Source organism: Copadichromis virginalis, linkage group LG4 (assembly GCF_057382275.1).
Source record: "Copadichromis virginalis isolate Kocher_CV1m ecotype Utaka linkage group LG4, C_Virginalis_male_GT1.1, whole genome shotgun sequence".
NCBI lineage: Eukaryota > Metazoa > Chordata > Actinopteri > Cichliformes > Cichlidae > Copadichromis > Copadichromis virginalis.
In genome coordinates, this window is record NC_140621.1 from 21,447,581 (window position 1) to 21,474,943 (window position 27,363).

Here is a 27,363-nt window from a genome sequence, read left to right on the forward strand (position 1 = left end):
TAATTTTTAGCCATGATGTATTTATTTCTTCAAAATTAAAGTCTTTATTGGAATATAATCCAAAGCAGTTAAGTCATCTCATGACTGAACAAAAATAGCCATTTATCTTTAAAAAAACAAAACAAACAAACAAACAAACAAAAGAACTAAGATGGTTCCAAAATGCACTGAACAGCTTTTAACAAAATATACATTGCAGGAAGTCTTACCTTGCAGCCACTAATTGACTTGTTAATAAATAAGATTGTGAACAAAAGTCTTTTTTTTTTCCTTTTTACACATAACAATTTAGACTTTCCCGTATTTTGAACCAAAATTGATGAGAGAACCCTTAATTTTAAAGAAATTGTGAAGACCCGTGCCACAAACATTTGTCTAACAAGTTCTTGCAGAGCACCCTCTAAAATGAACACCCCCAAAAATCAAATCAAAGAAGTAAAACACCACGAGTAACAGAAGAAATAATAGTAGTACAATTATAATGACAGGATGTTGGTTTTTTATAAAGCAACACTGATAAAAGGAGATATTATAAAGGATCAGCTATCAACAATAAAATATACAGATTACATTCCTTCAGGGTTTTCAGAATAGTGGGAGCTCATGTGAGGAGGACGATTAACTGAGCTAGAGGGAGACAGTGAACCTCTTCTTCATAGAAGCAGAACAGAAAAAGCGAAATTATTGACAGGAGTAGTTCAACATTGGTAATTTCATGGTGTAAAAACTACGAGTCTCTACATAATGAGACGTATAGTGAGTATCCTCCTAATACTTTAGTCACATAGAGCTCAGGTCAGTGGTTTTATAATGTTGCTGTGTAGTTAAAGGAAACTTGCATCAAAGCCGCCGCTTCAGAAAACATTCAGCGCTTATCCATAGGCAGCATGTTCAGTTCCAAAATAAAAGTCTTAGTTATGGCTATATGGAAGCATGAAGCCAAGATTAGAATGTAGTGGATATAACGCGTCGAGTGCAGACCTGCAGACTGCCCAAAACAGTTCTGTAGGAGTCACTGTGGAGACATGACAACAAATTGAAGTGACATGCCTGGATATCATCTCAGGCAAAGGTGCAGTGGTCTTCATCCTGAAAATAGTACTCTGATGTGAAACATTAAAAAATAAAAGTTAAACAGAGATAAGAAGAAAAATCAGACAGATACGGTGTGTGAAGAATTGGTGGAGATGAGTCTGTAACCCCGCCCCCCTCCTTATGTCAAGCATCCACCTTCTTGTCGAAGGTGTTGAGGAGGGACTGGTGGGTTTGTTGGCTCCCGCGAGCCTTGGTGCCCTCAGGGGTGGGGGCTGATTCAGTGCAAGAGGCCTTGAAAAGGGTAGCAGTGGGACTTAGCTTCTTCTGTGGTTCAAATTCTCCCAATCTTTAACAGTCTTCATCCAAACTTTCCTGTGATTCTTTCAAAATTACGCAAAAAACTACGTTCATGACTCGGTCTGAGCACAATGCTTTAAACAATCCACATCTTCTTTGCTTTTCATCCAAAACATCCACAAACTTCCTGCAGAGTCCCTTCAGTTTTACGGGTTTAAGTCAGTGAGAGCTATGTACAGATGGGGTGGTGCATCATATATAAGTGAGTATGGTTGTGGTGGTGGTTGGTTCAGTGAGGTCTAGGTTCTCCGTGGACTCTGAAGCGGTACAGGCAGGTGTATTCGGGGTGACCCCAGTTGGACAACACCCTCACTTCGATTATCTGGAACGTCTTGTCATTCTCCTCCTGAGGGGAAAAAAAGTGGAAGATTTCAGGAACTGCTGACAAACATTGAGGTGATTATTATTACTATTTTTACATTTCTAATCATGTTAAGAAGTGCCTCTAAAGTTACCATAACCGGGAAGATCTGCAGTGACTCCCCATCGTCCTGGTATGTGTAGTGTCCCAGCAGCTTTCCCTCTTCTTGATACTCATCATCTAGACCCTGAACACAAACAAGCAGCCTGTGATCACCTGGGATGTTTGCTTTAGAGTAGAAGGTGTCTCATTACATGGTTTTCGTTGGTGTGTTTCTTACAAAGACGGTGAAGTTGCGTGGGGCGCTGGTGATGTTTCCAGTTGGGGAGAGGGTCTTGGGGATGTGCTCCACAGCAAAGGATGTGGGCAGGATCCTCAGGGACAGCCGGATCACCAGATAGCCCTGAGAGCCTTTAAACGCCCAGCAGTTTCCAGGATACACATCAGGCTAGTGGAGGAGTGAGAGAGACTGGCTTTTAGATCAGCAGATTCTATCTATTTACTGGTTATATTTGGTGCAACGCAACTTTATTCAGCTCATGGCGAGGCTCACCTGAATGACAACACGTGGAGACTGGGAGAAGTACCAGAGTGGCAGGCCAAACAGACTCATGAGGGCCGTCTTGGTTTCATAGGTCTCAGAGCAGCGGGTACTGAGGATGCTGCCACCTTAACACACACACACACACACACACACACACACACACACACACACACACACACACACACACAATCAGAAATTATACTAAACCGGAAGTTTTCGTTCTCAAGTCCACAAAAAAAAATCATTAATATTAAAATACACCATACACAGTGCTGTGAAAAACCTAAACCTTTCCAAACCTTGCTGTCAGTTCCTAACAGTTTTTCAGACAGCGTGGAGCTTATTGCAATAAAAATTGTACTTTAAAAAAAATGTCTTGCTACTTTGCTTTAAGGCAAACTAGTGGTGGCGGTAACAATTATTTCAGACATGTCTGAGCTCATTTATGGAACTGATCACAACTTAATATACTGGCATGTTGCAATCCTGGGTTAAAAAAAAAAAAAGGAGATGCCAGTCATGCACATTAAGGAGGCAATGTGTGGCGAGACAACAGGATGAATTTATTGCAGCAATCACCAGCAAACTGTGATGCTCTCTGCAAACTAGTTGCCCGGGGGAACTCTCCAACCACTGATGTTACGTGAACTTTAAATCTTTGCACAGTGTGTGAGCGACTCAGTCATGGCGATACCGCTTTTAACAGTTAGAACATCAACACAACACCAGGACTGCTTTTACTGATCGCCATTACTTCTATGCAACTAGAGCATTACAATTAAATAATGTGCATTTTTCTTCTATGAAAGTGTTACAATGTTTCAGTGCACACACACGCTGAAGTCACCGGCCCATATAGGTCAACACTCTGCTTAGTGGCACATTTCACAATGGAGATTTTGGCATTAATACCCTGGTGTCCTTGAGCTTGCTAATGCCTGCACTCGTATTGCATAAGAGACGTGTTGCAATTAAATATAATGTGATTTATGCAGCATTCAGATTTTACAGTGTACTTTACCTTGCAACCTAAAGTTTTTATAAGAGTAGTCATGTACCAAACATCAGTTTGTTGATACATTACTGCACAGACGTGAGTTATGTAATAACCAGCCTGATGAGCCGCACTGGCTTAGCTACTCACTTGTGTAAAGAATGGAAAGATTTCCTCCTTCTTACCTCCAGACTCCAGGGCATAGTCCACCTGGCCTGTCCGATCCTGGGAGTAGAGCTTCAGAGCATTCTGCACAATCAGCTTCACTTGCTAATAAGAAGCAGAGATAAAAATGACATGTGAGCCTAAAAAAACAAAACAAAAAAAACATTGCAAAGTAACAGTCTTCAAGACTGAGCTCAACTAGGATTATGTAAATGCAACTGATGATGCTGATGGTAAGTGTGCACACATTACCTCTTCTGTCAGTCCCTCAGCAGCAGAAGCGTGCCGGACAGTTCCGGTTACTGTCTGAACAATGCTCTTGGCTTTGGACTCAGCCTCAACCACCGTCTGGGTCCTGCTGACCTCCAGCTGCTGGGATATGTTTCTCAGGATGCTAAGCTCCAGTGAGGCCAGAGAAGCCTGCAGGTCAGGCGTGCTCACGTAGCGCTGGGACAGCCAGTGGATCAGAGACTCGGGCACCTTGCCCTGCTCCTCTCCGGAAGCACCAACACCAAAGAACAGAGCCTGCAACTCCTTACGCAGCTGAGAGGACACCTGGGCTGATATCTGGGAGCGGGACGGGGACAATTTTAAAAACTCATACAAGAGGATTCACAGAACAAGCAGGCTAAGCTATTATTGTCTTACAAAGCCAAACAAAAGTCAATATTTGACTTACAGTGTCTTGCAGCGTGTCCAGCTGCTCACACCTGCCCTTGCATCCTGCAACGCCCTGCAGGTCCTGTCTGATTTTACTCAGCTCTACCTCAAGTCTCTGTACTTCTGTTAGCAGAGCGTCATGGTCCTCCTGCTTCACGCCCACACTGATCGGGAGACAGAAACTCAAAATGTAAACAGCACAAACAACAAAATAAAGGGAAAAAAGTGGACTGTAAGGTTTATTTATTCTCCTTTTTTTTCTTGTACCTCACAGGAGCCGTGTCTGCAGCTGAAGTGACAGCTTCTTTCTCTCTTTTCTTCTTCTCATGTTCATACTGCTGCTGCTTCTGCTGCACCTCCTGCCGCACACATATAAAACAGTTATGGAAGCAGTGAAGAAAATATAAAAACAGGAGGATTCGGTTAGCATATTTAAAAAACTGCAAGTGACAAGATACATACTGGATACTATTTTTTCAAGGAGGACATGTGATTTTGTCCTGTTGGCTTTCACAGTGAGAAAGTGCAAGTTTAAATATTTCACGTTGCACCACTGTTCCCTTTATACAGACTTAACACCAGGGCTGCATTCTTACCAGCTTGGCTGTCTAACCCATTTTTCCAACACTATACAAATATTATAGTATTTTAACTGTTTGGCACTTAGTGTTTAATGCTCTTTTATAAGTTCTCAGTGGCAAAGCAGCAAACCTGCAGTACATACCTCAGTCTTGGCAGACAGAGCTTTGAGCAGTAACTCTAAATCAGCCAGTCGTGCTGCCTGACTCTCTTGCTGTTGTTTTTGCAGCTCTGCACCCTGCAAAAAAATAAAATGAAAAAATGTAACACTTGTAACTCTGTTCTTGAGCTTTCAGCACTAACTTGCGTTTTTGGCACTGTGTCATCCACCTACCTGCGCTCTCTGTGTGTTCTCCTGCTCCAGCTCTCCTCGCAGCACACCGATTCTCTGGTCCAGCAAGGAGGCCACCCACAGTCCTAGGCTGTCCCTGTCAGTCTGCGTATGGAGCTGCTCCCTCAGGGTGCTGTAGAGACCCAAAATGTTATCATGGCGCTGCTCCTGCTTCTGGTTACCCTGCTGGACTCGCTCCCAAAGCAGGGCTAGCTGACGCTCGACGCGTTCAAGACGCTCCATGTCCACACTGGAGACTGCCACAGGGGGAAGGACTGGCTGAGGAGGGAAATAAATCAATGAACATCAATCAGTGATTATAATCATGTTGTAGTGACATGTGTGTGTGTGTGTATGTATATATATATATATATATATATATATATATATATATATATATTCATTCTCCCTTACCGATACTTGTGAGACTGGGGTGGCTGGGGTCTGCTCCATGGGAGCCTCTGGTGCAGGGCCAGGTACAGAGGCAGGAACTGGTACCAAGTTTGACAAGAAGGTGAAGGGTGACGCAGGACGCCACTCTGTTAGGTTTATGGCTGGCAGGTAGGCAAACAGGGCAGCAGTGGACGGACCCCACAACCACAAAGCTGCACACAAATCACAGATAACACTGTTAAATCTTATTCAACACACTGATATGAGCCTAAACCCTACAGAGTCAACATATCAACATTGTGGATACAAAATAGTCCAAATTGTGGGTCATGTGTATAATACAAGGCATGAGATATTTGAATATTCACATTTATAAGTGAAGCTGCAAGACTACAGTGTCTAAATATTTCCTTCCCTCATTTACAGAAGCAGCAGTAAGCAAGCCCATCGTGATGACAATGTAAGGGCTAAGCCATGTACACTAAGGAGTATTTCAGCAAGTAAACAAAGGATTAATAAAATGTGCTTGTGATTTACCGTTATGTGAGTAGAGCTTGTGTGAGCAGAGCTCAACCACAGCACAGCCCTGAAAAGGCTGACCTGAATCTGCTACTTGATTTGTCCCACACTCTGGGGATGCGTGCTGGTTATAACATCTACTGCCACACGATCACTTTTTCTATATGTGCTCGCTAAATAGGTTAGATATTTGATAAGGCACTCACCAAGGAGAAGCAAAAGGGGCAAAAGTAACAACAGGAGCTTCCAGAGTTTGGGAAGGCATCTGAAACACAGAACATACATACATCAGAGCAACGCACAACTGACAGGAGGACATGTGGCATGAATGCAAAATCCCCAGGTAATAACTCAATATGTTCTCACAGCTCAGGAAATGTGGCTTTATGAGAACTGCAAATGTCTTACTCAGTGCAGTCACTACTGCTTGAAGATTATGAGCTGTGGTCACTCGATGGGAGTGAAAATAACAACATAATAACCTAACTTGGCTTTAGAGAGTTCATAGAGTTTGTTAACAGAACTTCCAGCACTTTCAATTAGATATGCAACGTGTATCTGCACTGCTGAGGAAAGCCTAGGATAAAGCTGTCACATACTTAATTGCTAGTGGAGGTCAGACCTGATCGTACTCACTATAATGATTCTCAGTTGAGCCTGACAGCTCTTTGTTTGACCAAACTGTGTACACAGCAGTTACAGGGCATCATTAGCATTTATCTGGTGTCTTGTTTCTGGCTGCATGATGAAAGTCCAGTGTTCACTCTCTTTTAACACCGTGTTTGGCCTCTACTAACTCCTGATGAAAATAAGTTCACCTTTAGCAGCTAAAATGCAGAAATCCATCCCATTATATTATTGCACAGTTTTATCTTAGAAAAATCAAATGTAGATATTTTAGTATTTTGAAAGCTGTTCAACAGATTAAATGTTAAACTCTGTTCTATTCCTTGCGAGATTCTGAAAGACAGCTGAGGAAGGACGACTCTTACCGGGTTAGAAAGAAGACGTTGAGCAGAGACATGAGAGACACCAGCTGGTACCATCCTGTTGCAAGAAACCACAGAAGTCCTTTGCCTGCCTTCACTGTTGAGAAAGAAAAATACAAAACACACAGAATGAGAGGGCAAGAAAGAAGTAGAGAATGAACATTTCTAAGAAGATGAAATAAAAACAAGAGCTACTGACCTGGAGCCGCCAGGAGCATCCAGAACAGTGAGAGCACCATTTGTGCTGCCGTCCCTACACCTGAACCTAAAGCTTTGCCTGCTCTCATCACACAGTAACCTGGCTGGAGGAGGCAGTGACCTGCAAAACAGGGTAAAAGAGGGAAATGTTTAATTCACTAAACTCAGCTAAAGCAATAAACTGATCGAGCTGCAACTGAATGATCAAAACATACATGTTCCTGTAAATGTATACGGTGTGATCAACAATAAGAGAAGTGCTGGTTAACCTGCATAAACTAGGACGCTCCACAGTGCCCCCGCCAGTCGGCGGGACCTAGACGACTGTTTGAGGAGGACGGTGTGTGTCTCAGAGACCTGCTTCCCTTTACAGTCATCACCTGTGTAAGCCCAAATGATGGACAGCAGGCACGCAGAATGAACAGAAAAAAAGCATGTGTGAATGAAATCATACAAAAAAAAAAAAAGAAACGCAGTCGGGCAAATTATCAAAGCAAAGCAAATTAAAATAAAGAAAATGAAAAACAAATTATATTATAATTTTTTAAAAAGCCATGAGCATGCATATTCTATATAACTCTGCAATGCATGAGATGCTGCACCATGCAAAGCTGCGTTTCCTGACATAAAGGTCGTCTCTAATTATTTAAGAATTTATTCAGACTCAGAAGAACAACTGAAAATGGTATTTGTCATATTTGTTTCTTTTATTCTTAATTTTAAAGACCATTGTGAAATCCAGCAGCTACTTCACCTATTACTAGTCTAAAACAAGATGCTTTTCAACCATTAATTTGCTTTATTTCTTGGACCATGGTCAGTCATGTGACGTTTTTGTGTAAACTGATGGCTCGACATTAGTCTGAGGCACACATTTAAGACAAAGAAACATCTGCAGGTCACGTCGGTCAACGGGCTTCAGACCAGCTAAATCAGTTCACACAACCTTTGCTCGCTGATCTAGACACAGGTCACGCATATCATTAACTCTGTCAATCATGCTACGTGTGAGAAAATGAGCACATGCATGTGTGTGAGTGTGTGTGAGTGCCTGCTTACACAGGGAGCCATTGAGATTAAGATGTGACGCATCTTCAGTAACCAGATCCTTCACATTCATGCTTCCACAGTAGCTCGAGTGAGCTGCAATATACACACAGGGCATGTATTAGCAATATTATCAGTTGTGTGAGAAAGTTATGATGAAAAGGAAGGCGGAGTGTGAGGATGGCAAAATGCACGCCACTAATGTGACGATGAGGAGTCCTCGTGAAGGAAATGAAGAGCAGTAGATAGAAGAGTGAGGAGAAAACACATGTAGTGAAAAGGTCACAGTTGATAAAGTTCTGCAGCTGTGAAAAAAAACAGCTTAGATCAGCAGCAGAGTTGGAAATAAATTTTTTTTGCTAATTAAAACTTTTGATTGCACATTGATAAAGTGGCTGGAGTCAAAGAGCCTTGTTAGTTCTGCTTGACCAGCCACATACTCGACACTTGACAATCAGGCGATGGTTGTTTTGATTTTAATTTTGTGTTTAGTTTACTTCCTCCTTCAGAAACAGAAGCCAAAAGTGTGAAAGTGAAGGTTGAGACATAAACACATGAGGAAGAGATTCTTGAACGTCAAAAAAAATCTCCATTTGAGGCGCCTTTCTCCTTAAACAAACAAAACAGTAAGAGCTGAAGAAGGAAGGAAGTGATAAAAAAGAAATTATAACAGGAAAGTTTATTAACACAAGAGCAGGTGAAGATGTCAGGAGCTGCGACCTTTAACCTTTGCCCTTAGTAGTAACAGTGGGTACCTTGTCCTTCATATCCATTAGCCCCATGGCCCATCATCCTGTGGAGAGTGGTCTGCTTTAATAGCCACAGTTGGGATAAACTTGAGGACGTCGCTTGTCTCACCGAGTCCGAAAACGATGTCAAGGCACCTGGTGACACACCGGTCCGCATTCTTAGTGTTAGTCAAAAATGCACACACTCAACAAAAAGCTACAGATAAATATTGGTGATAAGACGAGGAAGAAGTGACATTAATGATAGAGGAGTTTCCCCAAAGATGCACTTGGATAAAAACAAAACAGGAAGCTATGGAAAGAGTCCAGCAAGAGGAAAAGGTAATAAGGTTACACATGAAACACAAAGAGAGTGAGACAGAGTGATGGTGACAGGGCTGGTGAGGTAGAAATCACGAGGTTTCAAATTAGCTGCACACATCTCTAAAAGCTCCTGGAGTCAGTTCTCTCTCAAGATCACCAAGAGTCTCACTCTAAGCGGCTCAGGAAGTTGGGACAAACGATGAGAGAGGAAAATGTGGAAATGACGGGAAAAGAATGAAGAACAAAAGAATGTCTCTTTTTGTGTACCTTTTCCTGTTTGGCTCTTGGCCCTTGAACCCAGCCAGACCACACTGTTGAAGAGCACAGTGACTAAGGACACTATGGGGGCCAAGGCTTGTTTGCTGTAGCGTATACACGTGTTAGACATGGAAGCCAGGACACCTGTAGAGAAACACCACTACTGATTACATTCTCATCATTTCACAACTTAGTGAAAACATGCATTTAACCTCCCAGCTCAGTTATCCAAGCAATAAAAACAATGGCTGTATTTAAGTATGACATTTCTCACCCGTCTTGTTCCTTCGACTCCTGTCTCTGCTGTAAATACTGGTGAAAGGTGATGATGTTGACGAGAGGGCATCGGTGGAAGGTTCGGCAGCTTGAAATGTTGACGACGATGATGACGATAATAATGACGATGCGGACTGTGTGACAAAGGAGTCCGTCTTCTGAGAGTGTACAGAGCAGTCTCTGCAAATGTAGCCATTGGAGAGCGCAGCGTGGGACTTTGACGTACTGGCATCGCCGTTGACACTTGATAAACTGTGGCTGGGAGTCTGCCCTGCAGGAGGAGAGCGTGTTCACATGTTTATGAATCATTCATTAACAAACACAAAGGAAACCATTAAACTACTAGCTACATATTCTTTTCCTGGTGTTAAAGTAGTTGACTGCACACAGCAACATTAAAAACCTACTGTAGCAGAATAAGGATTAAGATCTTTTACTCTCTCTTGCAAGATTGCATAAATCTGCAGTAAGTGTGCTGGAGTACACTGCTGTTAAGATACATTTTTTGGTATGGAGTTCTGGAAAAGTCCTCTTAAAACAAAAAACAGGTCTCTCCAGATTACAGGCTTTTGCGCCCCTCAGACTCAGTGATAGTCAACAGTGAATATCTGAAGCTTCCGCGAGCATTAATGATAATGTCTGAAAGTGATTTTACGTCAGATGTCTGAGTGGAAATGATCAGTCAGAGAGAAAGTTAGAAGCAACAGAATGTCTCCTGTTATTCTCTCGCACAGTAAGCGGCCTCCATCTGGCTGCTTTAGCTCGCTGAACGATAGAAAGGAAGTTAGATATGTGCCTCACTCTGTGAGAGACGTTTTTGTAGAAAAATGAAATTTGAAACGATACCATCCACAGATCTGTGTGCAGCTGCTTTTGAGGGAGTTTCAGGGGATCTCAGGTGCCCACGTGGAGCAGGTAAACATGTTCACATTCAAAAATAAAACTGATACTCAAATGTCTGAATTAAGTAAAAAAATTAATAAAAAAAAAAACCAAACAAAAAACCCTGCAATTACCCAAACATAAATATTTGTTTTATATATTCTCATTTGTGTTGTAATAACATATCTTTTACTTGACTGAACATTTTGTTTTACCATTACTCCGCCTCATTTTCTCAACCAACTCAGCAGTTTCACTTCATCCTGTCATATCTCCACTCCTGAGCAATTATTCTGGGTATGCAAGATTATCTAATATAGGGTCAACAAAGAGCAGTTACCCAAGATAAGCCTGAAATTCTTTTTGATAGAGTCTTTAGGAACTAAAAAAAAAAAAAACATCTGTCATTTTATTTTTTCAGAGAGGAAGTTCAGTTGTATATTCTGCCCTGTGGAATCAAATTAAAATGCTTAATTAAAGGAGATTTTTCAGAAGTATTCTCTTTCACGATTGAGTCTTTATTGTTATGTAGCTATTTATTCCAACTTACCCCAGTGTCCATCCACATAAGTTGTTGTTGTGGTAGTGACAGTGCGTTGCCTCAGATGGGGCTGCTCCACGATGGCTGTGATCTGAGCGGCATCAGACGCTGTGCTGCTTTGCTGCAAGCTGCTGCTGCTGTTAATGGGGGTACTAGCAGCTGAGAAGGCGAGGGTTTTCCTTGGTGTGGCGGCCTGGCTCAGGGATAAAGACAGGGAGTTGGAACTGGACTGTTGCTTTCTGCTCCGCAGCGTCCTGTGTTAGCAGAGAGGGGAAACAGAGCTGTGAGTTTGGTAATTGCGTGGGAATAAAGAAAACCCGCAACTGAGCTGTGGTTTCTTTTTACAGACATGCAGTCAAAAAGTGCTGCAGAACAACTACTATAAATACCCAGCAATAATCACAAGAGACATACAATAGAAAATTAAAACACAGCTAACAGCAATACAAAACTGCATTAGAAAACAAATTAAATACAGATAATAAAAATTACGTGATAAGAAAAGTCCACAGAATCAGCTTAATGTAGATGGAGTGGCAGACTATTCTGAAGCTAAGCCATGAGACACAAATCAGTCTGTGTTGGTATTCAGAATGACCAAACGTAAATAAACAACATAAATAAATCCACGATTGCCACGCTCAAGAGGTGTGTGTTCGTCTTGTAATCGGAAGGTTGCCGGTTCGAGCCCCGGCTCGGACAGTCTCGGTCGTTGTGTCCTTGGGCAAGACACTTCACCTACCGCCTACTGGTGTTGGCCAGAGGGGCAGATGGCGCGATATGACAGCCTCGCCTCTGTCAGTCTGCCCCAGGGCAGCTGTGGCTACAACTGTAGCTGCCTTCACCAGTGTGTGAATGTGAGAGTGAATGAATAGTGGCATTGTAAAGCGCTTTAAGGGTCTCGAAAAGCGCTATATAAATGCAATCCATTATTATCATTATTATTATTATTAAAATTCTTCTTTTACTCTTTGGTTAGTTAAATGTTAGAGTCAAAGAGGAAAAGTGCCCATTGCTGGTCTCACCGTGTCTCTCTCCTGGTGCTGGTGTAGCTGCTGCTGCTGCTGCTGTGGTGGTTCTGGGAGTAATCAGCCAGGTTCTCGTTTCCATAGTGACTGGCACTGGTCTGGAGACGCAGGCTCCGTCGTGACATCCTGGGCGACTCGTACACAGGAGCTATCTGGTGCTCTTTCTCAAACTCTAACGCTGCTGTTGAATAGCTGGAGCTGAGAGTGAGAGCGGACAGAGAAAAGCAGGAAGAACAGAAAGAGCGGGAATGTTAGAAAATTGGGAAGGAAAACAAAACTGTTCTGTGAAAGAAGGCACTGCATGACAGTTAATTACAAAGAGGGCGTTTCTTTTATCCACTGCATGGGAATCCTTTTGGAGACAAACAAGCCCCGAGAGTGCCTTTATGCTTCAAATCAATACTGAATGGGGATATCCTGCCTTTTTACTCATGTCTGTCCCTCAGTTAGTCAACTTAGAGACACTTTTTTAAAAAACAAAAAACAAACCCAGTCCTTTTTACAGAGCTGTGATGCTTTTGTTCCCTGCAACTGGCAGAGCTCCTGACAGGAAGTGACTCACTCACCACGGAGAGAGAAATATAAGAACAGGCACAGAGTGTCTCTGAAAGTAAAATTAGACAAACAAACCCAGTAAACATCCAAAGTATGCGAGAAGGCTAAACACGAGACTCTTACTCCCCTCCCTGTAAAACCAACTGAAAGTCAGAACACACTATGAATGTTGTTTGCCGTGCTTCGCTGTGACTCACGGGGCCACACCCACCTGGAAGAGTAGGCACTAAGCCAGGACAACATTCAAACAACTGCAGACTACACTGGAACACTATGGAACTTGCTAATGCCTCTGGGCTGGTGCGAAAAGAAAATGCCTTAAAGTACAACTGTTCCATCTTTCTCTGTAATAGTAGAGGCACTAATGCTTTACAAGCACCACAAACATGACTGTAGGGTCTGAATGACTCATCAAGGAACTCGATTATAACAAAACCCTCAGTGCAAAGTTTTTGCTACATCTAAAGAAGCGCTGGTGTACTGGACTGGACTCATTTCAAGGCTTTAATAACAATATTTTTAAAATTTGCATTAACATAAAATATTTGTTTAGGCATTTAAGAAAATGTTTCCTTCTAAAAAAATCTAATTTTAATATGACACACAAATGAAATGAAAGTTTTTTTTTTGACAGAATGTACAGTATTCAAAAGTTGTCTCTTTTAAATATTTATTATTGCTGATTAATGAGACAAAAGCATTTTATTTCTCCTTTAATTTATGAAATAATCAATTAAATATTAGATTCCAGCACGATCTGTAAAGTCTGTCCACAAGTGGGGAGGGTGGAGCTCTGGACTGAGCCTCTCAATGGAGGACGGGGAATAAACTTCCTGTTACACTTCAACAAGGAAACTCTGTAAATGTGTAAACACGAGTTTTATGGCCTGTCCATATCTCTTGCAGAGCACACGCGGCATATGATTTCAGAGGAGACTGACCAAGCCAGCAGTATCTGCATGCATTTGTGCACGTTTATATCTTATGCAGGTTGCTCTGTGTCCCTCCCTCAGTCTCTAAAACCCAGAGGATTACACACTCCCACTGAGAGCCAATTAAGTCCTTTCGTCCTCACTCTACCTCCCGCCTGCTGATCCAACTAGCCCTTCTTTGAACACATGACCACCGGGGCAGTATCCTGCTGATCTGAAATTAACCTATCTTCTAATGCAAAGCATATACACAGGATTGGTAGCAAGGAGAGGTTTCTGTAAAACACCAAAAAGTAAAAAAAATGTTACAAATCTTTCAAAGCAAAATAGGTTTTAAAATGCTATAATGAGCACTGTCATTAGTGCACTAATTAGTAGGAGGCAAGAGTAAAATTTGAGTAAAATCCAAACTAGAATCAAAAGTTGGAAACATTTTTGTCTCAAATCATTGTCCACTTATGCCTACAGCACTGATATCCCTGAATAAGCATCTGTGCTGTGAAAATGACCAAACAACAGACCCAACAGAGCTTCAGTAGAGACTATAAGGACTCTGCTGGACACTGTCTAATCAAAGGCCTGAGAAAATAGTGCGTACCGTAACACAGGCAGGCTAAATATCAAAATAACAATCAGTTTTCCATCACACCTGCACCTCTTTTTATCTTATTCAAATTTTAAATTTAAATATTGGGAAACAGCTGCGTGGCAGTCGAGCATTTGCCTTTCCAAATCAACTGCGAGTCCCAAACTCTGACAATTCTCTTTTTTTAAAGTGATCCAAAAATGACCGAAAGGAGTTAATCCAGTGATTCCGGTCCACAGCGAGAATGTCTGAATGCCACACTTCAACAGCTGCAACATGGAGTGGATAAAATGTAATAACTGTTGCTTCCAGGTTACATTCTTATCAAAACACAACTTCATTCCTATTTATACAAGAACTCACGCACACACAGAAGTGTGTTTTTCATACCAAAGCATAATGATTCAGGTTTGATTAGTAACGTTTCTGTGGGGTGTGGAAGCAAGTGTTACAGGGCAGATCAGGGTGTGTGCACGAGGAAACTGTCTGCATAGCCTACAGCCAGGTAGAAGCTTCCTAATAACCTTCTGTTCTACCTGGAAACCCCATGTGGGCATATTTTAACAGAACAAACACCATTTGGGTTTTTATAAAAACAAAGCTTTTACCTCCAAACAGAGCTGGTTACCACCCCCTCCTTTAGCAAATTTAAAAAAAGTTTAAAAACAAGCGATTCGTTTCATCGGGTATCCAAATTCATTAATGTGCCGCTCTCTCCCAGGCGGCTTCCACGGCCCACATCCGTGACAAAAATAGAGATGGACACAGCAAAGAAGACAAAGATGAAGAGCCATGCAGTACATTACAGAGAGAAGACACTTCCATCCTGACATTCAGCTTCCTGGAATCTCTCCTTACATAAGACTAAAGCTTTATCTTCCCACACTCAGTGGGCGCAGCCAAACTTTCTTACAGCGCACAACTGCACATCCAATCTGATCAGACTGGAATCTACATTTAACCAGCTTAAGTTTGTCTTGTTGTTACTTTGGACATTTCTTATGCAGTCGAGCCGTTTATATTTGTTATAGATTACTAAAGCTCAGCCTTCAATCAAGTAAAAATCACAAAATATATATTTTATGTCATGACATTCATTCATCCGGGTGTAAATGTAGCTGGGTGAGTCTGTTTACTATGCATGATCAGTGCAAGGAACTTACAGCTCATACAGGAAGCATTCGTCCATGGGACGAAAGACAGGTCTCCACTGATCCCACTTAATAAAATAATCAACTGAAACAGAAAACCAATTGTTTTTTTAGGGTTTTTTGTTTTCTTTTATGACAGTGCAGAAATCGCAGAAGCTGCCAAAATAACTCAGGAAATTGTCACTTCTGGTTTCATCTTCATCTATCCAGTGATAGATGATCCCGCCACACCAACAGAAAAAAAGTTACTCCTGTGACATCACCACAGGTGAGTCTACACCCCCAGTGCTAGAATTTGTTTCCCATCTCTAAATAGCCTCCCACATGAAGCCTGCTTTGCGTAGTGTATGCAAAAGTATGAAATCTCATCATACAAAATACAAAAGGAGACACTTTGTTGACACCAAGCAAATAAAATGAGCATATCCATTCAGTTATTATAAAAATAATAATTCCGAATACTGGAATGAATACATAAAGTCATTTTTGTGATCAAGCATCATGCATTCACATACAGCAAGTAAATGTCTGTAAGTAAATGTGGCCATCTTCACTACTAAAGAAGTTATGAGGGCTCAGAAATGCTGGCAGCAAATAAAAAATGACATAAATAAAACCCCAAAACGTATAAACCCATTAAAAGCCCCATGTTCTCCAAGGGCCTTTAATCTGGAAAATATTGATACCATCAAAGTCAAATTTTGCATGGTTTCATTAAAAACACTAAAAACTTATTGCACAAAAAAGAAAAAAAAAAGATCAGCTGGGAGGCACTAATTAGTTTTTTCCCTTCGTTTTTCATTAACCTTATTTAAAGTCCAGCAATGAATGATTTAGCTCACCTTGTTTAAGGGACATATGTGAACAGATGTAAGCTAAGGGCTAAAAGTTGTATTATACTGTAACGTTTGTCTAGTTCCTTTATCACTTTTTAACTTCTTTATAGTTTTTATGAGCCTTTATAGGAACGGTTAGCTTGTAAGACATTAAAACTATAAAAATGTAACAGTTGTAGTTTTTTAAAAGTAAAAGAAAAATGTCATTTTTACCAATGGCATTCAGACCTCAAAGATATCTCAGTTTCATCTGCAGGAGAAAATGTGAACACAGCATAAAAGAGATCAAAGCAATTGTGATAAGTGCAGAAAAAAAAAACAGTTAAACACAGCAGGAAGTCAGCTGAAGTCTGCTGCAATATGTCCAGTTAGTAAGAACCCTGCCCCATGATGGCTACCATTTGCACCCTCTGTCTAACACTAACACACACAAATCTTCAACAGAGGTTATAAAAACCATTTGGGTTGTAAATCTCAGTGTGGAAACCACAGTTGTGGCTGCAATGCTTTGTCAAAAGCTTGCCAGGAGGTTTACACACACACACACACACACACACACACACACACACACACACACACACACACACTAATAAGAGGGGCATGCTGACCTGATTTAAACTTTCAGAAAAATGAAAAGTCCTAGTTAAAGTCGTCCAAACAAATATTTTGTTAGTTGCCCAGTGCACACCTGAATGTCTTAAGTACTGTCCTACCACGTAAAAGAACCATTTACATAGAACATCACTTTCGAAAGGAAAAAGGTGGATTCAGACATCAGATTTTCTAATTGAATTTGTCCAATTTCCATCCGCAATCTCATAAATCAAAATTTCTTTGGCTGCCACTTTAATCTAATCACAGCTAAACATTACATCTCTTGTAAACAACACAAAATGTGTTATATGGGAATGCTGCAAGCCCAAGAAAATTGAACCTACTGCAAGTTCTACTACTGAATGTTCATGGGTTATTAGATTGGTGCCAACAGCAAACTATTTTAGAGACTTGGGATGCAGTTATTTGGCTGACGCTCGTTTCTATTTCGTTTCCATTATTCAAATCTCCTCCCTGTGATATTACAGGATTGTGTTGATTGTGTTTAAATTGTATTCCTCTCAGTTTTTTCAGTTGGAAATTCAGTTGTGCGAGCCTTCGAAAGTCTGTGGGGAGAATATGAAATCAGAGCACAATTGTAGCCCCCTCTGTCTTCCTGTTTTGTTCAACTGAGCCCTTTAAGTGCCAAGGCCTATAGTTACCAGAATCCAGGATCTGAGAGTCTTCAAATTTCCATCCAAATATGTTTGGGTGGGTTGGATTTGGCACTGAGATTAGGATCATTTGAGCCCACCCACAGACAGTACCTCCCTCTGCCCTGCTGTGTGGTGTCCTTTTCCTATCCGTGCTATAACACCACAGTGTGCCAATTTATGTTGCTGTTGCTGCCACAGAGACCGTCCTAAACAAATCTCTGGCTGGAGAGAGACTCATCAGAAGCAGAAGCTAGATATTTACCACGTCCACAGACAGATGCTGTGATGCAAAAACACAATACAGGCCAGAAACAGAAGTGCTTCTTTTATGCAGAATCAAATTCATCACGCACTTAAGATTTAAGGTTCAAATTTCTACTTTTATTCGTTTAAAGAAACAGAAATGTTTGGATAACACTCACAAGAAAAGAGGAAAGCTAACTCTTAAACTCTTAAAAATCCAGCTGCTGTCATTTACTTGGCACTTGTGCAGCAGTGCATGTAGTTAAAAAAAAAAACAAAAAAAACAGACCACATGTCAAAACAACTGCAGCAGCACGGTGAGCAACAACTGTCCAGCTTACTCTCAGTGCACTCAGCCCCACCCTATTCATGTTGTATTCCTGAACCTGGTCTTGCAGAGCATGACTAGCAGGCACAAATCTGATGAGAAAATGTGCTTTGTATGTTCTTGCAGATTTATGTTTGCATCAATTTGCTTAACCAAATTAATAATAATAAAAAAAATCTGTTTAAATCTGTATTTAAAAAAATGTTTCCATGGCTAGAAGGCTGAGTTTCTATCTGTTATTGTCACATTTATTTATTTATTTTTCATCGCTTATGTGTAGCTAATGTTTGCAGATAGCACTATATAGTATCAGAGTACTCAATCAAGCCTGCTGCTTACGGTTTACACACTTCAACCATCACTTGATGGAGAAAAAGCCCCCAAACAGAAGCCCCAGCCCTACTGACCTACTTCCACTTCTATAAAATATGGAGGGTCTCTAAGAGTCAACACTTACAAACACACCTGCTTTCAGTGCATTTTTCTGGAGGTGGTGCAACTAAATTCTCAGTCACAGCCTGTAAAGTGCAATTGTTCTTGTTTGCCATTTATCAAGTCAAAAGGCTGAAAAATGTGCAAAAAAAATCTATGATGTTAAACCTTCAAGCTTAGAATATGCAGTTATCTGAAAAGGCTTCAGAAATAACAAAGAGGACTGAGTCTACATCACTATTCCTGGGCTAGTCACATAAATATCACCCAACTCTAAACAATATTTCAAGAGAAGACATAACACAAAGTCTGTGGTGTTTTGTACTTCAGCCTTGTTCACACATGCAAAAGCTGTTTTTTTTTAAGCTTACCTTTACCTTTTTCCCTCTTCTCAACAGTTTTAGGACACTGAATATGGACCTTTTAAAAAGTCCTTCAGCTGTGGTTTTGGTTTGCTGTGTCACTCCTAACAGCATGCTCTAAGCTTCAATTGTATTTTTGCATTTTTATATGGATGGAGGGTTTTTCTGTTTGTTTTTTGAACAAATGTTTGTTTACATTTTTTAATATTGATGACAGCAGGAAAACCCTGGTTAAACTCTCCAGGAAGTTGATTCTGATCATCTAAAACAGTGTCAAAAAGAATGGAACCAATTTCCTAGGTATCATAATCAGGATTACGGAGCATGAATCAAAGTATCCTGATTTAGAACATAAAAGAAAAGACTATTGAGAAGTCTCTTTTTACTGGACTGAGGCTCACTCTACATTGTAGCAGCTGTGTAGGCACTGGGGAATTCCCCAACTTAAACCTTGTCTGGTGATAAATTAGATTTGCACGAGCATTTCTCTCATTGGGAGCACATACAGTATTACTCAGACTGCTGGGTCCATGTTGTAACAGTCTCTTCCTGGTAAGAGGGAAGCCCCTTCCTCTAGCACTATCAACTGCTACAAAACTTGTCTCTGCTCTTTTGAGTTTTGACAACAGATGGGCCAACGGTTTCTGTCACCTGACCCTGTCCCTCTCTGTGCTATTCTCTTGCATTCACTGTAGACCATGCACACTCAAACACACACACACACACACACATTGAACACATGAGGGGCTATTTGCAAGCGCCAACATTTAGTGCCTCTGAGCTGCAGTAGACACAGGCTAATAAAAACAACAGATCAGTCAACTAGCTAGTCAAGCAGCATAAACTGTTAGCCTAATCCTGAGATCACGGGCACGGCTTTGACTGGGAGGTTCATTAATAGCTCCCCAGCTGACTGCATTCAAAGGAACATGATTAGCGTGTTTGAGCCCTTCAAGTCTACCTTGCAGACTTGGGTGAGGAGTCAAACAAGCTTTTGTACATTCTTCTTATTTGGCCTCAGTCTAGAGACTGTGACTCATGAGACTTATTACTAGGAAAGGATTTCACACAACTTGAAAACACACCCTGTGTGCCACAATCCTGACCTGAAATCTGAAGAATGTTAATATTTTGTCATTTTCATTATAATACAGCATCAGAGATTACTTGCTACTCTAAAAGCTTAACGTAAAAAACATCTAGTCAGCCAACTACCACTGTCCATAAATCCCAATCCCACCTGCTGACACATCAAATACATAATGAAAACAACACAACTTAGTGTGACACACATTTACTGAAGCTGCTGTTGACTTTGTCTTGCTGGCTGGGAAAGAGCACATGGATCTGCTTAGTGCACTTCTCACCATGTGATTTGCATTTCTGCAAGAGAAGCTGTAAACCAAATGAGGGGTCTTTGTTCGAACATGACTTTTTACAAGACTCTCTCATACTCTCATATTCAATTGAGAAGCTCCTAAAAGTCATGCAATCACTCTCCCATTGCCTAAAGCGAGGAAAGGCACAATGAAGTTACAATTTCTTGCTCTGCAAATGCTCCTCTGTTCTGAAAGCAATGAGTCGTAGATTCCTCCACATACCTTACTGATGTAATGTCAACCACGCCCAAGCCAGGATGACTGACAAGAAACAAGGTGTGGAAGAGGACCACGATGGGAGAGGCTGGTGTTACATGCATGCACACGTATGGACAGCATCCTCTCCGACAATAAATTCAAAACACCACGACTTCTTCTCTTTTCTTCTAAAAATCATTGAAAAGTTTTAAACTGCCACGCTGATTTTGCAATATAGCGAAAAGTGCGTACAGACAAGACAATATATTTCTGCGCAAGGCTTCTCAACTGCTCACCAAGCACGAAATGCACAACTGAACTGTGAGGCTGACTCATCAAAACCACAACCAGATGATATTTTTACAGCCACAGATTTACTAAAACCTCAAGTTCAAGCACAGAAATGTACTGAGGAGCAAATACACTTAACAATCTCATGCTGTTCTTATAAATGAAGGCATTTCTATTTTAAATGAAAAGCAAATCATGTGCATATTCTCAACTTTCAAACAGCTGAGGGACAGATGGATATTTTCAGTAAGGAAATAAAATCGGATAAAATGCAAGTCATAACCAAGTAGACAGAAAAATTATTACATGAGAATTAGAGTTTGACTTCAAGCATATTCTGTTCATGGACTAGAGCAAACAGAAGAGAGAGTATTTGGACAACTCTGATTAAAATGCACCAGTAGGATCTCAGCAGCCACAAATGACATGCAAGGTGTGAATGAAATGCTGTGGGCCTGAATGTTTGATGCTGCAGCAAGAGTACCGCAGCGAGTCTACGGCAGCGCAGCGCTGAAGTCTCACCTGAGAGAGTAAGTATAGCCGGTGTTCTCTGGAGCACACTGTGGTGGCGTGTATGTGTGCAGCTGGGAAAAATCCATGTTCAGACTTCTTTGTTTAGACTGCAAGAGTTAGGATTCAAGGCAAAGGACTATTTTAGCCAAGGACAACAAGAACAGACCAACTTCACAGACACACAAAACAAAATGCAAAACGCTTTGTTCAGTTTGTCTCTGGCAGAAATGATGAGCTCGAGTTGCGCCACAGCTTAACTGCATTTCGAGTACAGATTCAGAACTGCATCTACATTTTATAAAATAACACAGCACTAGCAAATTTCCTGCCTCTTCCCAAATCAATTCAAGCTCCATTCACTGGGCTGTTCTCCAAGAAAACACAACCGCCAGTAAGTGCTGTGCTGCACAGCCATGTGCGGGCAAGACCCTAATGAGAGCTGCTGGACATTCCTTTTCCTCTGAAAAACAATACTACTGTGTTTCTGCCTGTGGTTGAGAGTTGGCCAACCTCTTCCTCCATGCTGGCTCACGCTGGTAGATGACAGAAGCTACGGACACCAGTGAAGCTGTAGCGAATGACTCGTCTCTTCTCCTCCGGACACAAAGAAAACAAGCAGCTGATCGAAAAGGCTGGTAGAGACAGGCCAAAGAATGACGATCCTCTTCCCCTTTGTAATAGGAGGACTCCTCACCAGCACAGCTACAGCTACAGTGAGCACTTGAGTAAGCTGAGTATTATGAAACCCAGTAAAACACAAAGGGGTGGGGCTGATTTATAAGGCAATGGGCGGGAAGTCTAAAGCCAAACAGCTGGTCTTCTTAGTGAAACCTGCATTGTGTGAACTGCTGAACAAATACTTCGTTCCACATGCTCACAGTTGAAAGTTTCTCAGGTTAACCAAGGTAAGATTAATGCATTCCAACACAGCAGTTCTGCAAATATTCCTACTTTGGTGAACAGTTTGAAGAGTTGTGTATTGTTGCGAGCATGTCAATATTAAAGTGGACCCAATGTGTCCGTAGCTTAGATTTGCATTATCATGCAGAATTCAAATACTGGGCTGTGATGAAAAGCTGCAGTCCATCCACGGCCTGAAACAAGCCATCTTAGCTCCATTTTTAAGCCTGCTTTCCGTCAATGGCCTCACACTTGCATACGAAAGGTATGACTGGCAAGTGGGTGGGACTGCTGAGTGTCCCTGATTGCTGTAGTAGGGATATGCACTCTAAATGATATCATACAGAGCCAAGGGTAGAAAAAGCTGCCTGCAACAGAGCATTTAAGCAAGCTGAAGAGTGAGATTTTGGCTCAAATGGATCACTTCCACGACCTCACCACACAAAGCTACATGCAGAGTATAAGGTGCCTCAGACAGCTTTAAATGAGATAACTGATGCAATAACAGTGTCCGATTGGAGGTTTCTGGCCACAACAGAGCAACTATTCTAGATGGCATTCTGTGCATGTGGCAGTCTGACTCAAACTTCTGTTCAACAACTCAAAGACAGAGCAGCAGAATAAAACAGATGGCCATTACTGAAAACCCAGCACCAAACTCTCAACACCATAATCTTAATCATGATTTCAAATCCACATCCAAGTCTCCAAGCCGAAAAGCGGGATAAAAGGAAACAAATTCCCAAAAGCCAAGGGGACTACTTAAATTCAGCCAGGATTAGTTTTGGGTTGTTGTTTTTTTTTCTTTCTTTCCTTTTTTGCAACATGTCAGCACTGCGCTGAATCATGACGCAGGCGCTGAATGTGGACACTCCGAAATTAAATAATAATCTCCCCTACGGTGCATTAATCCACCAAGAGACAAGCTGAACAGTAACAAGAGAAACAAACACATGCAACACGGTGACACCTTTACACCTTTCCCACAGTACTATCGCACATCTCCCTTTTTATTTTTTTGCTGCCTCCTTTACGCAAACTGTGTGCGACGAACAGCGCAAACAGCTGAGTCCTGTGACTGCTCCAGCTACTGTCAAAACACAGTAATACACTAACACTGTTTACAGCACATGTGTACTCCTGTTCTAACTGTATTGCGCTCAGGCCCGATGACATATCAGCCCCCTTACATTCGTGCTAAATTTAGAAGCTGGATGTATTTAGACAGCGCCGTCACTGACTTACAGGCTTGTGCAACGACGCGCTAATCACACTGCTCATCGTGCAGGTCAACTTGAGATTTATCTGTAAAAACAACACGCATTTACTGATCACTACTAACCACTGAGAACGCGTCTAACGTTTGATACTGTCGCAGATGTAATAAAACGACCGTAGAAAATCAGGCCTAAAATTGCGCACACTGTCAAAACTGTTGGCAAAGGAGCGCAGCGAAGATCCGAATTTAAAAAAAAAAAATGCAAACACACTGTCACTAAAAACAGTTTCTACATTAATATGATTTTCAAAGCAGCTGGTCAACTTGCCCGCGTTGTTAGGCTCCATTTATGCTGTTATTCTTTAAGAGCGTAATCCAAATGAGTAAGATCCACACAGTACTATCAGGGAACATGCGCAAACTTCTGCCAGCATCCCGACGCGCGGAACCCCCAAAAGGCTTATTTATGACTGCGGATCCACAAATCCTTCAACGCTATTTTCTCACAGAAATACGCCAAAGTTTACAAGTGGCGAGAGACTGCTGTGCTAGTGCACAACAAGCAGATTTCCAAAATGGCTTCCCGGGCGTAACAAAGCCAGAAGGATCGCTGCTGAGCTGATCCTCCCACTCCCAGACCATCCATTGTCGGCCAGAGCGCACACTTTAAATCTATTGGAGGAAAAGCGGCGTTGCAACGGCATCTGCTGAGCCACTGCTCGGTGTTCCGTGCACTGACGGAGATCACGCTTTTGTTTCAACTAGAAATCCCTGCATGACACCTGCCGCTTAAAGGAAGCTCGATCCATTCATGACAGCGCTGCTGAGGCTCTCTTTATAATAATTTTGTAATATGAAATATTAAATAAGAAAAATAAGACTCGCTCATTTTCACTGACCTCCATATAAATTATTGTTTAACATTTTATTCCACCACTTGTATTTTTTGCTCCATGTGAAGGGTGAAAGAGTGGAGATGAGCAGGTGACAAAAAGGAGGGGGGGAAATAGCCAATCCTGACGAGGCTGGTGAAGGAAGTGAGAAAATGCGGATCTTAACGATTATATTTAAAAGCACCAGACTTTTGAGAAGCCCCGTCTTTTTTTATGCACCATTAACAAACTTGTGAAGGGAAAGGGAAACGCTGGCACTTGCTGCTGTGCTGTTACTACAAACCCTCTAAAGCAGGATTACACCAAAGTTATTAAGGTGTTTTTGTGCATTCAGTCATGTTGAAACAGCACAATGACTAATGCCAACACAAAAAAGTGTTAGTCTGTAAATGATTAAGTGCATAAAGTCACTGCTTATAACAGCCTGCATGTCTGCACGGGTTTTCTATTCAGGATATTTCACCCTGACTAAAAGAAAGAGTCGGTATGGTTGCATATCTGGAGCTGAATTTATCTAATCTATCTATCATTTACACAAACCAATACTATCAAGTGAAGGTCCACTGGTAGCTTGCCTCATAGGCGTAATAAAGACAGTGTGGAAATGCATGACACTTGTAGATGTATGGAAGAAAATAAACTCGTTAAAATACTCATAACTAAACAAAATAACCCAACCACCAGCTTGTAAAGCAAATCCCACACTTTCTACATGCAAAAATCAAAGATCAGCCATTTTTATTACTTTATTGAGCCTCGTGAAGCTCAGTGCTTCACAAGTCTCATGCAGTAAAGAGTTAAAGTGAAAGGGTGTGGCTCATTTTAGGCACAAGAATAAGAGAAGTGAGAATATGGCAAGAAAACCTACAAACAAGTTGTAGGTTTTCAGAGACATAAGCTTCATCACTACCAATACAGTCACTCACACTGCCAAATCAAACAATCCACTTTACAATCAAATCCGGATCATGAGTAATTACACTGCTAAGAACCTTGTTACCGTTTAATGCAGCATGCGGCAAAGAGAGGAAATAAAACACAGCCCAATTCACAGCAAAATGGAAAGGTTACTGTAAGGGGGATTCCTACAAAGAGTCAGGTTTGCACGATATATACTGTAGGTTCTCAATTTGTATAAGACAAATATCCCCAACCCAACCCCCCTTCAAAAAAATGAACAGGTGAAACCACAAGAAAGAGCAGCAGAGGACAGATCAGCCTTCTACAAAAGGAGATATTAACAATACTCACTACTTTACTATGTAAGGCATTTACTTGAGTTTATCATGTGAAATTTATGCTACATTGTAATTCTACTGAGGATTTTGTGTTTCAACATGCCCTAGAATTATTATGTTCCTGTATGAAGCCACCAAAGTTTCCAATCATGTCCAACAGGAGTCTGGGTTAGATAAGAGAAACAGTAGACATAAAGCTAAATACTATACTGTGCAAAAAGAGGGGATTTTGCACCATAATCACTTTTACCTTTGATTTTTTAAAACTAAAACCTATAATGCATGTTTTGGAAGCTAGTGGCACTTATCATTCAACATCATAGTCTTATCTCTGCAGACGATAAGCTGAAAGAGAAAGCTCCCACAGAGGCATATCAGACACCTAAAATCTCTATCCCATTCTGAACAGGCGTGCTTTAGAGAGGCACCATCTGCTGGACAGTCTGCTGCACAGCAACAGTGTATTCACCTTATGGGAGCTTTCGATACGATCTAATTGTAAGTTTTAGCGTCAAGGGCGACAAAAGGTGGGCTCAAGAACTAAGGAGCAAGCCCACTCACTTCCGGTTTCATCATTAAATATTAATGATTAATTACTATGTCTCGTGCAAGTGCGTTTGAGATCAGGAAATAGAAAACAAAACTTGTAGAAAATGTGAGTGTGGAGGACCCATGAGCAAGTCAGAAGTGGTTGTCGTAAAATAAAAGGGGTTTGACAAAAAAAGAAAAAAAAAAAGAAAACAAAGTCCGAGTGTGTGGCCACTTCCTACGAAAACGGAAGTGTACACTTGTCAAGTCTCTCGCTTCTTCACGTGGATCCTTTTTGCTCTGCTAAAGGTTTGTGGAAGTGTTGGTTTAACTACGCCTGCGTGGAAAGCTCCTGATAATATGCAGTTGGTCTGTGTTCAGTTCACGGACCAACTGCCCACAATCACCATTGTGGAAAGAAAAGAAGAAGTTAGCCTCGCTTGTCCTGATGTGAGCCTCTATAATAGTCAGTCGTGCCCACAGGCGTCATTTACAGTGCATACATTATTTGTATTATTATTTTTCTTTTACGACTAAATATTTCCCACCAGTAAAATTCTCCACAACGCAAAACACCAGATGGATGCAACACGGAAGCAAGTTTAATACTAGAGATCATCTGTGTAGCTTCCCATGAGAGCTGAGAACAGCACGCCTAAAAGCAGCACACATCATTCGCAGGGCAGAGTGTACTCACATGCTGAGAGTGACTGCGGGTTACTGACGGTAAAGTCGTGGATGGTCTATTCATGCAGCCGGCTTACAGCTTTCACAGTTGTACCTTCACATTCCCGAAAAGAGGACCCAGCTCTAACGTTCGCCTTTCCCGCACACGGTCACTTTTTCCGTTGCAGCACGCGCGTCACCACCGTCACTCCATATATGGTAAAAATGACCATATACGGGAGCCAGCTCGACCGCCCATTCAATGGGCGGTTGAAAATAGCGTCACTTACACGTGCGTGGATAAGAAAGTTAAAGCTGTAACATTTGCCCTGTTTAGTTTAAAGGAATTCGCTTGTCAAGCAACTTACTGAGTAACTTACAAAATCGGTGCTTAATACTAACTTTTTCAAGGTGAAGTGTTAGTGATACAATTGCTTATTTAATCTAAACTGTACAACAGATAACATAAAAAAGGGGACACATTTTGGTCCATTAATTTTTATATTTACTTTTAAATACTGATGAACATTAATCCACAATCTCTCTCTGTGGTCTTCCTCGTTTTTAGCTCCATAGTCAACATCCTTTGTCCTGAATATATCAGATATATCAGTATATATCATATCTGATATATGCTGATCAGATATATCACAT

General features: G+C 41.3%; 1 protein-coding gene across 6 annotated transcripts; it reads right to left on the reverse strand.

Annotated features, from left to right (window-relative positions):
* Nucleotides 1–26,884, reverse strand: sun1b (Sad1 and UNC84 domain containing 1b). 6 transcript variants are annotated; one of them, XM_085454190.1, is made up of 23 exons: nt 23,713–24,064; nt 21,275–21,372; nt 12,207–12,407; nt 11,191–11,435; nt 9,757–10,029; nt 9,492–9,626; nt 8,928–9,056; nt 8,185–8,268; nt 7,395–7,505; nt 7,127–7,246; nt 6,931–7,024; nt 6,145–6,203; nt 5,441–5,631; nt 5,030–5,305; nt 4,841–4,933; nt 4,384–4,475; nt 4,136–4,280; nt 3,709–4,023; nt 3,477–3,561; nt 2,307–2,422; nt 2,034–2,201; nt 1,848–1,940; nt 1–1,738 (listed from the first exon to the last, which is right to left on the reverse strand). In XM_085454190.1, exons 2-23 carry the CDS (start codon nt 21,349–21,351, stop codon nt 1,622–1,624), a joined length of 3,219 nt encoding a protein of 1,072 aa, XP_085310316.1. In that variant the 5' UTR covers nt 21,352–21,372; nt 23,713–24,064; the 3' UTR covers nt 1–1,621. The 6 variants fall into 6 exon arrangements, with proteins under 6 accessions (XP_085310316.1, XP_085310315.1, XP_085310319.1 ...); XM_085454189.1 differs by lacking the exon at nt 23,713–24,064 and adding an exon at nt 21,776–21,861; XM_085454193.1 differs by lacking the exons at nt 21,275–21,372; nt 23,713–24,064 and adding an exon at nt 26,741–26,884.
* Between the last annotated feature and the right edge of the window lie 479 nt (nt 26,885–27,363).